This window comes from Coloeus monedula (assembly GCF_965178545.1).
Source record: "Coloeus monedula genome assembly, chromosome: 19".
NCBI classification, from domain to species: domain Eukaryota; kingdom Metazoa; phylum Chordata; class Aves; order Passeriformes; family Corvidae; genus Coloeus; species Coloeus monedula.
The window spans coordinates 8,274,300-8,287,489 of NC_138799.1; the positions used below are offsets into that span (position 1 = coordinate 8,274,300).

At 41.1% G+C, this 13,190-nt stretch overlaps 1 protein-coding gene across 2 annotated transcripts; it reads right to left on the reverse strand.

Moving 5' to 3' along the window:
• Window positions 1-20: 20 nt before the first annotated feature.
• On the reverse strand, window positions 21-11,517 carry UTP6 (UTP6 small subunit processome component). Of its 2 annotated transcripts, XR_014226981.1 has the most exons (20): window positions 11,347-11,517; window positions 11,170-11,254; window positions 10,733-10,774; window positions 10,557-10,649; window positions 10,371-10,418; window positions 9,508-9,571; window positions 8,957-9,075; window positions 8,387-8,464; window positions 7,881-7,962; window positions 6,806-6,887; window positions 5,988-6,169; window positions 5,270-5,349; window positions 4,505-4,582; window positions 4,182-4,361; window positions 3,296-3,376; window positions 2,474-2,583; window positions 2,324-2,390; window positions 1,968-2,040; window positions 1,184-1,396; window positions 21-102 (listed from the first exon to the last, which is right to left on the reverse strand). XR_014226981.1 is itself a non-coding variant. In XM_082294280.1 (19 exons), exons 1-19 carry the CDS (start codon window positions 11,436-11,438, stop codon window positions 1,239-1,241), a joined length of 1,794 nt encoding a protein of 597 aa, XP_082150406.1. In that variant the 5' UTR covers window positions 11,439-11,517; the 3' UTR covers window positions 1,131-1,238. The 2 variants fall into 2 exon arrangements, 1 of the variants encoding a protein (XP_082150406.1); XM_082294280.1 differs by lacking the exon at window positions 21-102 and having other exon boundaries at window positions 1,131-1,396.
• Between the last annotated feature and the right edge of the window lie 1,673 nt (window positions 11,518-13,190).

The window sequence follows — 13,190 nt, forward strand, 5'->3', positions numbered from 1 at the left end:
AAAACAGGAACAGACAGGAAGCACCTTGGCTGAACAGCTGTGGCAGGTGTCAAGCACATGTGGTTGCAGGGAATGTGTATCCCTGGGGAGAATAGCAAAGTTCTGCAAGGAACCAGAATAGCTGAAGAAAAAGGGCCCATTTTCTGAAATGATGGAGTTACCAGCTTTGTTGGACTTTAAAAACTCCAAATTTTGCATTTAAAAGCTTTTAGTTGTGCAACTGAAGAAGCAAGAAGTGGTTCAGGAGAGGGAGTAACAGCATAAGGGGCAGGGAAAGTGTGGTTATCAGTAAGGAAATCTCAGTAACAGACATGAGGTGGGAACTAGTGGAGGAGATGGCCTGGCTAAAAGCTTGGTAAACACAAAAGCAGGATGTACTTCAGATCTGGTCAAAGGAGCAATCTTACCAGACTGCTGCTCCAAACTTTATTCCCAGCTAGTTAAGTTACTGGAATTCATTGCTTGAGAGGAGCTGCAGTTTCTACTTGAGTACAAAATCAAGACATATTTCGCTGTATTTTCATTATGTCACCCTTCTGTCACCGGGAAATTGCACAAAAGAACGCTTGCAGCATGTTCTTGTACTTTCCCTACATTTCTCTATTGGTCCAAGGATAGCATTTATGTTGATTTCTCATGGTGGACAGAAAGTTGCTTTCTGCTCTCACCTCAGGGACACTGCTAATGGATCTCAGCTCCCCTCGACCCCCCTTCATCACTCTCACGATGCAAACACCAATGCAAGGTGGCTGCAGAGGCTATTTCTCTTTTTGTTGTGAGGATGACAGATGATTTCAAGGCTAGGAAGCAATAAATACTGTATTTTTACTGATTTCTGATTACCTAATGAAAAGCGTTCCACTTTTCTGATTCAACTTCATAAGATAAAAAGACACAGGTGTAGTTTCCATGGGGTTTGGTTTTGGTTTTTTGCATTTAGGTGCAATATTAGCTTTCCAGAGTGTAAAAACTGATGCACTAGAACTATCTGAATGTTTAAGCAGGATGAAGAGTTTGCTCTCGGAAGTCTTGATGAAAACACCCTCAGAGGTTCTCTGACTGCACTTGAACCTGCCCCTGGCAGAATCAACACTAAAAATTACTGCAACAGAGAAGATGATTCTTTTTTGTCACATAAAATGTGAAGAAGGTAAACTTTAATAAAATCCAGGAATATATTTACCTTTGTACAAAGAAGTGAAAAAATGCAGAGTCATGTTATAACTATGTCTAGTTTTTCATAAATGTCCAGTTTGCAATAAAGTGTATTTAGAAACAAAATCTTCCACCAGGTCTCCCTGCAACATCTTCATAGCTCGCCAGTGAATGCTCCCACAGTTTTGTGGTTTGCCTTTGGGATGACTTAGCTCCTCCTTGATATAATCCAGCCAGAGGTCTTTAAAAAAAAATGGAAGTTCTGGTTAGATTTTGACTAGATATTACTTAACAGACCAAGCCTAATACCAAGCCTAACTAGAAACTCTCTTTTTCTAAGTGTCTTGATATTAATGCAGTAAGGTTTACTTTGTGAAACTACAATCTCTGCCCTTTGAGGAGCAAAACCCCGGGTTCTATTCCCAGCTGGAACAGTCATGTCTTCAGAAATAATCCAACAGTAACTGAGCTGTGTACTTTCTTAAAAGGAATATTGCAGAAATCTTGATTATAAATATATAGCTCCATACTGTTCATAAATCCAAATTAGAAGTGATACACATCTCTTATGCCAGCGTCAGAATCTGATTTGCTCCTAGTTGTGCTGAAGCCATCCCACTGCCAATGACGCTGGGCTGACAGTGGAGGGTCTCTGCAGTGTCCTACACTTAACAGCACAGAAGAAATAAGCTCCACTCTGAATGACAGCAAGCACACAAGGGCAGAACAAACAGTTACCTTTTGAAATGGATGGAAATAAAAGAGGCAGCAGTGAATGAATGAATAAATAATAAAAAATAGAATCCCTTTACCAGTATTTGTTGAACCAAACTCCCTCAAGGCACGTTCATAGTATTCTCTCAGATGAAGCATTTTGCAGGATTCCTAACAAAGGAAGGTATTAAAAGGCCATTTATTTTGTACAGAAATGAATCTGCAGTGTGATTAGATTCTGACAAAGGAAGAGAGTCATGGCAATTACACGCACACACTGCTGAAGATTTAGTTACCATAGAACTTGGGTTTGTATCACATCCTGTGAATCAGCTGCAGAGAACAAACATGAACTGACCACAGACTAACATCACTACTCTGCTTCCTATTTAAACCCCAAGTTAGAACTGTATTTTACAAATACAAGGCACTAATTGGATAGTCAACAACTTACTTGCTCCTTTTCTATTTGGATCATCTTCCTGAAGAAGTCAAGTGAAAATGGATGATTTTCACACAGGCTGAAATAAAGTAAGTGACTTTAGACTTAAGGACTTTTAACATATACTCTAGAACAATCAAGTTTGAAGGTTTTAACTTTTACCTGGTAAAGAGTCTTTTAACTTTCTTATAACCACCATTTCTGTAAGTCCAGTCAAGATACATTTCTTTCATAGTCACAGATTCAGCAGGTGTTGTGGCATGTAAGGATCTCTGCAAGTTTAAAAGGAAAAAAAACCAAAACAAACAAAAAATAAACCTATCACATAACCTATAATTAAATGGCCCAATTAGTGCTTCTCCCTAGTTAGGTATCTGAGAGATGGAGATCTCCTAAGTCTAAAATACATTTCTCCTCCAGTATTCCATACAGCTGGAACTGGCATTTCCATAAACCCATTCATGCAGAGGGTTTCACAATACTCTACAAACAGCTGTCAAGCTTCCACCTGAAATATATGTTCTATGTTGTAGATGGGAGGGAAAAAAACCACAGTGTAAAATGCCAGGCAAAGAGGAAACGTTTTGCCCTATGCTACTGAGGAAATACATAGTGAGATTAAAGTCCTGGTTCTGATCTTGACTTTTCTGTAACAAGACTGATGTTTTCACACAGATTGGAAAATTCTCTTTTCCATGTTCAGATAGGTATCTGAAAACAGAGCAAAAATTCTAGACCACAAAGTAGGAGTCCATCATTGGTTGTGCTTACAAACATCCATATGCCTTAGAAGCATGGGAATGATATTTGTGCCTGTAAGTCTATGTCCAACTGTTTTTTTTAGCAAACACAGTTTTGCTTGAAATGCTTTGATATCAATACATCCATGAAGGAACTTCATTATAAAGCATTTATTGCATGTTCCATCCACATTGTTCCATTTTTATTTACAGACATAAAAGTAGATTTTGATTAGCCGAGTACCTCGTAGAGAGCTTCTGTGTCCTCCTTGCTCTTTTTGCCCTCACTCCATTCCACCCAGAGGGTCCACAATGGCAAAGTACCCTACAAGGTCAGCAAACACATCAAATGACTGAAATACAGTGATACTGATTTACAGAAACAGACAGCAATAAGCCATCAGGTTCTGTATTACCTGCCATAAAAAATACCCTTTAGACACAGCTCTTGGAAAGACAACTTTGAACTGAAATCACTTCTCATTTCCTTCCTAACTTACAGGACAAATCATCCTTAGCTGGACAGCCGTATTGCAAGGGATGAGAACCAAGTTTTGCATCACTGAGCACTGAAGTACACAAAAGTGACTTCCAAGAACAAGAAGGAAAGAAACCTTCCTCTTTCTTCACTCATTGTGTCCGGGGTTTGAAATGGAACAGAGTAGGAGAGCACACATCTAATCAAGGCTGAAATACCACACAGGCAAATGGTGTTATCAGGACAGTGAAGAAGGGGAAGCACATTTTTACTTAAAACACAAATACCAGCTCACTGCTAGGAGAACATGCAAAATGTCACCTGTAAGCATTCAAACTTTAAACATGTGAATTTTAAGTGAATTGACAATTCCCTAATACTCAGGAGTGCAATTTGCATGTGAAACATCAAGTTCTTATTTCTGACCTTAAAAATGGTTAGGGACTGTAAATGCCTTGTAAACAAAAAACAACAACAAAAAAATCACACCAAAACGAACAACAACCAAACAAAACTAAACAAAAAACCCACAAAAAAAAAAAAAAAACACCAACAAAAAACAACAAACCAAAACAAAAAAACCCTAACAACCAATCATCAGAGGTTTCTGGCCCAAGACTAATGCATGCAAGTCCATTAAAGCAGCACAGACCTTAGATTTCACATGTTTAATGGCTTCTTCAAAACACTGGGTCACATCATCCCTCTTCAGCTGGATCAGCACCTGCAGCCTCATCTGCCACATTTCCACAGACTGGCTGAAGTGGCTGGTTGCAGCTTCTGCCACCTCCACAGCCTTCTCAGAGAGGTTGGAGTCCAGCAACAGCTGAAGCTACAACACAGCAGACACAACTTTGTTAAAAAGCAGGGCTCTGAACCAATATTGTCGCTCTGTGTCTACTCAAAATGGCAAAGACAGGCACACAAACAATGCAGGAAAGTCTCAGCATTTATTTCTTCTGTATCAGTTCTTACCCAGTGCTTATAGAGAGCTTCTAGCAACAAACTGGACTCATGGGCTTTGCTGAACACATTCAGTGTCCTCTCCAACCTCTAGAACCAACAGAGAAGAAAAATCCCAGCATTTCAAGAAGCCCACTGGATTGTGTCATGTCATCTAAATACACATTATGTGTCTAATGTTTTAGGTACCTGCAAACATTCAAAGATCAAGTGGAAATCTGAATATTTACTTCTCTTCCTTAAGGAGCAAAGAACAACACTGCGTTGTTCTTTTAGTGTAATGCTAGGGAACCAAGCTGCACAGGATAATTAGTTAATTGAGTCATACCTAAGCAGAGATGCATAATTAAATTACCCACATGCCAGCACCAAATTTTGCTCAGACTTATTTGCAAAAGTCATTTTAATTCACCCTCTTCTTTGAACAAGCACAGGTTTGAAGGACATGTCAGTGAACTTGTAAGATCCCTTTCAACCCAAGACATTCTGTGATTCCATGACTAACAAGTCTGCAGTCTTAGCTTTCATCCGAAGAGGTCACTGCACTTTACTGGCAAGGCTGATTTATGCCCAGGTTAATCATGTTCAGGCAGGCCACGTGTGAGCGTGGCAGTAACAGTGATCCCCCTAGATGGACACTGAATATTTTTAATGATGGCCATAGGTAAGTATTTTTTGATAAAATGTCAAAATATATTTGCTTCTTGTCTGAGGTATTACAGAAGTCAGTAAAAATAGGGATGATTTGTTTAGTATTATTTCCTAATAAACTTTTACCTTTTGTTTTAATTCTTCACTGTTGGTTTTTCTGTCATACCTCTCTAAGCAAAAAGTGATGTAGCATTTCCACATGTCCTCTGTAGAAGCAAAGGCATAATATCACACTTTACAGAACCACAAGAATAAGCACAAATATTTGTCTTTAAGAAATACAAAGATACAAATGATACAAAGTGTTAATGCTAGCTTTGTTTTAAAATGTTGTATTACAAAAGAGGCGCTAAATTTATAACATTAACATTTTTAAATGGCTCCCCAGTCCAAGCCGCAGGCAGTAGCTCTCTATAAAGAGCATCAAGCTCTTAGTTCAGCTGAGACTTTTAAAGATCCCTTGCAACCCAAACTATTCTATGGCTTTAAAGGCTATACAGGAGCAAGTTTGAGACCACTCCACAAATAGCCCCTCAACAACCTCTTTTCAGAGTAAGGACAATGCCAGATGTTGAAGCTGGATATCCACTCCACTGGCAATTCGAAACCATTGCTTACAGCTAACCAGCAATATACTCGCACTTTCAATTAAGCAGCTCCTTCAAGAGCATAAATGCATTGGAAAATAACCCAAATAACACATAAAATAGATCCCAAGAGGTAGCATCTAAAAACTGCTTGCCTTCTCTTAGGTATGGTAGAGCCTGCCATCACCTTCTTCAAGACTTTTACAAGCTACTCAAGTACCAGAAATAAATGTTAAAATGCAGGCAGAACATTTCACCTGTTGGGACTGCTCTCACAGCTTCGTCAAAGACTGCACAGCACCGTTCCTCTCTCTGGGCCATTTCTGAGACTTTCTTCTGTTTTGTGGTGTGTTCTGTGGGCTGCAGGGACCCCAGCTCCAGCTCCCGGCGGGCCATGTAGTCCCATGTCAGGGGATCATCAGCATATCTGGTCTGCAAACTAAACACAACATGCTTGTAACAGCCCACAGCCACCATTCTTCATCTCCAGGTATGTTTAAGAAGGTTGTTATATTGGTATAGAAATGTAGTTAATTGCTAAGTAACCAAATGCTGGAGAAAAAACCATTTTACCTTTCCACAAGAGAAAGACAAAATATTAGCTTTTAAAAAAATCCTATTTAATATGGATATTTTCCAGAAATAAAATGACCCAGACATTAACAGGGAGCTGTTAAGAGAGATCTTTCTTTTGAGAGGAACAACTGGAGAAATAAAAGACGCAAAATCCCTATGAAAGTACACTAGGAAAATCCACAGTTCCTGCAGTGAATTTACAGAAACTAAGTGAAGTAATTATTCAGTGACAACTGTATTTTATCTAAACTTTTCTTAGTAGCTTTTTAAAGCCCTTTCTGAAGTTAGATACAAGTATCCTTTTCTAAAGATCATGCTTGCCTTATCTTTTGTTTTTCTTAAATGACTTTACATAAGTCTTAACACTATTTCCCTAGAGGAACAGCCTTCAGTTCTTAAAATCCTGTCAATCCACTATAAATCAGAGACATTATGAGAACATGTTTCTTAAAAACCAAACCAAAATAAAATAAAAATACAACATAAAGCCACAACTCACCTCTCAAGGATTTCTTTTTGCAAATCTTGGGTAAAATCAAAGAGCTTTGCAATAGAGAGCACAGCCAGCTGGAACTCAACACCTACATTTCAAGAGGAGAAAAAACTATGGAGTATTTGCTAAATTCCTCAACATATTGCATCAATTGCACTTTCCATTTCTGTGGCTTGATTTCACTTGCAAATTTAATCAGCACCTCCTCTACTCCCTCACTTGACTCTGCCATGAAAACACAAAATGCTCCACACTCAGGACAGATCTCTCCAAAGCTGCACAAAATACATGTCCATGAATTGTGTCCATCTTGTATCTCCATAACTTAGCTTTGAAAATGCCAAGTGACATGACTTGACATATTCAGATCATTGTGAACCCCCATCAGCCATTACTCACACCCTACTATTCTTAAGTGCTTACAAATCATTCGTATGCTTATTTTTTCCAGTATTTCTCCAGCAAATTAAATTAAGCCAAATCTTTCTGAAATTTCCTCTAATGTCCTTTTTCCCCACTAATTTTCAATGTTCATTATTGTATTTTGCCCAGTCTTCTAAAATACGTCCCTCTATCATGATTTCTCAAAGATATCTGCTACTAGTTTGCAGTTATTTTACCCAATTCTCTCAATAAAATAGCTGAGTTTTATCAAGCCTGCTTAATTTAAAATAATTTAATCTGGTTTATTATTAGTCTGAATTCTTACTTCTTTGCCACTAGTGTTAGCTGATCAGTTGTGATCTAATGTTCAGCAAAGTAAGAAAGGTGTGTAATTCTGAAGTGTCCTTTGTTTTTCTTTTTTAATCAAGTTTTGAGACTGTAACCCAGCACTAAGCCTCTTCAGCCCTAAAGCCATTGTGCTGGAAGAGATGTCAGCCTGCAGGAAAGACGTGGAATCAGAACTACCAGCACCATTAACTTATACTCTGCATTATATAGGTTCTCCTGAAGAAATGGTGTATTTGAAAAAAGGCTCTTAGTGTGTGCATTGAAGCTAAGTCTATCAGCATTGCCTACTGCAGAACTGAATTAAAGATTACAACTTTTTCATGAATAAGTACAAGAAATGTTCATTCACCTTTAATTTTCTCAGAAGCATCCCTATAGACTATGCGAGCCATTTCCCCATTGAGAATTTCTTCAGAGTAATTGAATTCCCCCTGAAATATCAAGCATATCATTGAAGAAATTATTGTCCTTTCTCAGCCAACATTTTTGCAAACAGGGAAAGAAAAATCGGAAGATAATAATGTTTTTCTTCATGCAAGTCTATTTTTATGTAATTTGCACAAGTCAACTATAAAGAAATGAGATAGGAAGTTTGACTATTTACTTTCCAGAAATTACTGTTAATTTTAAGACTGGGGAATGTAATAAAAGATTTTACAAAGGCAAAGAAAAAACAGATGTATGAAGTATTTGAGCTGAGCATCAGCAAATACTTGAAAAGCTCCACACAGGTGCAGGACAGGAACAAAAACTTTCTCTAAGCCACTGTCAAATTAACCATTAATTCAAAACTGTGAAATTCAACATGTAATACACAAGCAGACAATATCTTGTAAGTAAGTTTAGTTGACCTACCAGATCCATCTTTGCTTGTTCAAGTTCTTTCTTCTCCTTCCTCTGTTTCTCAGCGTGCATAAGCTCCATTCTGAAATACTGCAAGAGTGACAACAAAATGAAATTACTGTGGGGATAAATCATAAAAATCTACGTCCACAAACAGGGTAAAACAAGCTCTGAGGAGTTACAAATAAGGACTTTGCCACATCCCACGTATGTCCTAGAGCCTTGGTTTTTGAAGGCTTGTGCACCTACCACTATCTGCCCTGTGTATTTGCCCAGAAATTTCCAACAGGTAGCAGTGACCATTTTTTAGTCATTCTTTAAACCTTAACTTGCCCCCAAAGAAAACCAAGTTCCTCAACAAAGACTGGGGATGCCAGACTGAGCCTGACAACTATGTTCTGGCAGAGCTTAACAGCACCTTAGAAAGGAATTTTGGGGTTGGTTTTATTAATATTTTTGACATTTTCCTGCTGATGGAAAAACAAGTTTTTCCAGTTGTGTCAGACGGATCTGGGAAACATGCTGAACGGATTTGCTCTGATTGATCAAGTAAGTGATCATAGAAGAAAAACAGGAACTCACTTCTTGATAAAGTTTGGGGCAGTCTGGATGGAAGCGCAAAGCACGAAGGAACAAGTGCCTGGCACTTTCTGATGACAGTCGTGTCTCCATTTCCCACTTTGCTGCCATAATCCACAGTGCTGCAACAGGTGACACAAATAAATTTATTGAACCTCTCAACATGAGCTCAGCACCAGTATAAGACTGATTATCTCCCATGCAAAACTGTAAAGCAGACAGGCAGATCCAGGAAGTTTAATCAGGTCTACAGATCTAATGATGTCTTCAAAAGCCAAAAAGCAGTCATGAGCATTCAACATCTCTCACTTCTGATACATCTACTGAGTCCCCAGTCCACCTGGGAATTGGGTCATTCTGACCTGCTTCACATTCTTCCCATTGCTCAGCAGAACCCCTGTCAGAGCCCTCCTCTCTGAAGCAGCAGCAAGGCAAAGAACAGAGAGTAGGAACTTCAGCCCAACAGCTTGAACCGAGATCTACAAGAACTTAAACCAACACCATACAATCTATGCTGAGGCATTTATTCAGCACTCACCATTTATTTTATTTACCTGGTTTATTGGAATGAATGGCCAACATGGTAGAAAACACCTTACTGAGTTGATGTTTTGCATTCTGTAAAAGAAGTAGTTTTGTTTCACCCACTCTGGTACTGAATTGAACCCCCAGCACCAAAGTTTCGGTAGGAAAGGTTACTAGCCATAGTACAATTGCTCTGAAAAAGATGCTTCTCTGCTACTGTATCTTCAGTAGAAAGTTTCTCATATTTACTCGAGTGACCAGCATTTAAATGTCACCAGATTAGGGTAGCATGGCTAACTCAACTTTTCTGAACTACACAGCAAACACAAATGTTGCCTAAGTCCCAAACCCATTGTCTCACTGCCCCTTTCTGAGATACAGATTGTATTTTCTTTTGGCCACCTTCACTGCCATGCAAGGTCACCTTCTTCAGTACAGAAATGACAGCACTTGAATGCTGGTAATAACATGAAGCCTTGCACAGATAAGTTTATCAAGTACAGAACCGCCAGAATTAAGACTTTCCGGGATAGCCACTACAATAAATATTTGGAACAGAATCACAATTCACAGACAAGTGAGTCATTCACTCCAGAGAAGGTATAACCAATATTATGGCTCTCACAAACCAACTGGTACACCAGATTTAATGCAGTTAGCCTCACCTTTGCCCCTGCAAGCACCAAATGTCATACTAATTCATTCTCAAACTCTACATTTACATACATCAGTCAAAATCCCAAGCACCTCCAACAACACTATCAAAATTATGTCAGTATTACAGCATGTAGCAGTTAAGTTTGTACCCCTATCTTTAAATCAAGTTTCAGATGTGTGAGTAAGCACCAATCCAGTATCTCGACCTGGGTAAGATCAGGATTTGAAAACTCACCCACTGCTTGCAAAATGCAACATGCGAAAGCCACAGCTGGACATCATCCTGTTGGAAATCAAAAGGAGAATCAATCTCACAATGTACAAAATCATTTGTACATTGACAAGCAAACAACACACTCTTGGTACAATGACCTGGTGTGCAGAAAAAAAGAATTCTGAATCTCAGTACAAATAAACTTACTTTCCATTTCCCTGTAGCTCGGTTGAACAGGCTGTGGACTCTATGCAGAATAGAGTGCTCAATTTCATCCTTCTTAAATGGATATCCAATGCGCTAAGAGGAAAAAAATACTAATTTTATTGCAATAGAAAATTTGGCATAAAGTATTTTGTACTCTTAATAAGTGACAAACTTACTGCTCTTCTTTTCTTGATCAGTTCCAGCAGATTAACTTCATACTAGAAAAAGAAACATTTAAAAGCAAATAATGAGGCACATAACAGTAAGGCAAAAAAACCCCCAAATCAAGTTTGTTATAGATGATCAGGTGAACAATAAACATTACAGTCAGGAACACATAAGCCATAATGGGGGGGGTCTATATCCCTGGAGAGACAAGAAATTACAGGAAGAGGTCACAACACGAGAGAAGCCTGACCCCAAACTCAGGCACCAACTCCTGGCTACGCTTCCTGCTCTGGTGCCAACAACCGCTCACAGGCGAACGACCAGGTGAGGAGGAGTCTCCGTTTTCTGACCTGTTTGCAACGTGGGTAACTACAAAACTAGCCGGGTCTAACTGAGCTGGGTCTTCATCGAGAGCTGCCTCGCTCTGCCTCTCAGTGAAGCCTACCTGGATGTAATTAATGAAATCCTCCTTCCGCAGCGCTCTCCGCTGGATTTTGTACTCTAGAGCCGAGGCTTTCCTCAGGACGGCCCTGTGGGAACGGGAGATCAGCGCCCGGAGCGCTCCTGGCCGCACCACGTGCGCTCACCCACCGGCCCCGGCCCCGGCCCCGGCCCCGCTCACCGGATCTCTTTGCGTGTGAAGAGCCCGACCCGCTCCAGCTGCTCGAGCTCCGGGACGCGGTCCTCCAGTCGCTGCTCGATGCGCTCCGCCATGACCGCGGGGGTTCCGGTGTGTCCGGCACGGCACGGCACGGCACGGCACGGCACGGCACGGCCGCCGCCGCCGCTGCCGCCGCTTCCGCCCGCTGCCCTCGCAGCTTCCGCCCGCTGCCCTCGCAGCTTCCGCCCGCTGCCCTCGCAGCTTCCGCGGCCGCTGCGCCGCTCTGCCGCCCCCTGCCCGGCTGGCGGGGCCGGAGCCGCAGAGTCTGTACAGACTCGATCGGGTTGGAAGGGACCTCTGGAGATCGCCCAGTCCACCCCCCCTGCCCAGGTAGGGTCGCCTGCAGCAGGGGACGTAGACGTGGGTTTGGAATGTCTCCAGAGAGGGAGACTCCATGATCTCCCTGGGCAGCTGTTCCAGTGCTCTGCCACCCTCCACGGAAAGAAATCCTTCCTCATGTTGAGGTGGAACTTTTTGTGTTTTAGTTTATGACCATTGCTCCTCGTCCTGTCGCTGGACATCACCTAAAAGAGTCTGGAGCCATCCTCTTGGCACCAGCCGTGGAGCTAAACACGATGGCATTGACCAGGGTCAGTGATGGGACATCAGCCTGGAACTGCTCCAGCACTTTGCTTCTTGGTGGGGATTCCTCCAAGACAAATGGCTCTTTGTCACTCACATGGTACTGTCCTTCTTTCCACCTTCCAGATTTTTAAGAAAAAATCGTCTACTGTGAGGGTGGTGAGATACTGGCACCAGAGAACATGTGAATTCCCTATCCCTGGAAGTGTTCAAGACCAGATTGGACAGGGCTTGCAGTAACCCAGTCTAGTGGAAGGTGTCCCTGCCCATGGCAGAGGGTTGGCACTAGATGATCATTAAGGCCCGTTCCAACCCAAAACATTCCATGAGTCTATGATTCTGAGAAAATTAACAATATAACCAGGCAACAGTAAATTTTTGTTTCTGAACTTAGAGATGTTTCAGAAAACAAAAACTGAAATGGGAAATAATTTATTGAGAGAATTGCTTAAATGCATATTATCCACAGCAGTATCTGCTGCTTATGCTTTGAGTTGTCACTGCTGTCACTGAGCTGGTCAGCCACAGAGCCAACCCCACCTCTAAACGTACCCTGTCACAGCCATTGTTCCCTCCTGAGGGAAAAGGCAGGAGTTTGTCTCTGTAAAAACAAGTACAAGGGGAAGAGGCAGCAGACTAAGGGCAAGAGGGCTTCTGGCACAGAATTCATACATAATAGCAAAAAAAACCAAAAAGTGAGTGATTTTTCCTTTTACAGTCAAAAGTTTTAACAGGTGTTGCCAAATACAGAGTGAGTACTTGAGCAATTGACTTTTGTTAAAAACACAGGTAACACTTTACAGGAACTATCAAGAGCAGTGGTAATTTTTTTTTCACCTGCCGTGACTTGGATTTGTGGTGGCTTTTCTCAATTTTGGGACCAATTAAAAAAAACTAAACTAATTCTTAGTGGGAGAGGTTTAGCAACTTTTCACTCTGACAGGAAATAGTGACATGATTTTCCAAGAAGTAACCAAACAGGAAAGCTACCAGGAAATGGAGAGGCACCATCCAGTCACAAGACCAAGAACTACAGGCTAGTGCTGCATTCAGAAGCTGGTGGCCTAGGCAGCTCTGGATTGCAGCTGCCTTGTGTCATGGGACCCCTTACCCACCCCACAAGGACAAAGGCAGTTCCTGATGGAGACTGTCCTCCTTGGAGACTCCCTTGTCCTACACTGAACCACCACAGGTCGGAGGGGGATTGGTGTAACTGTCCCAGC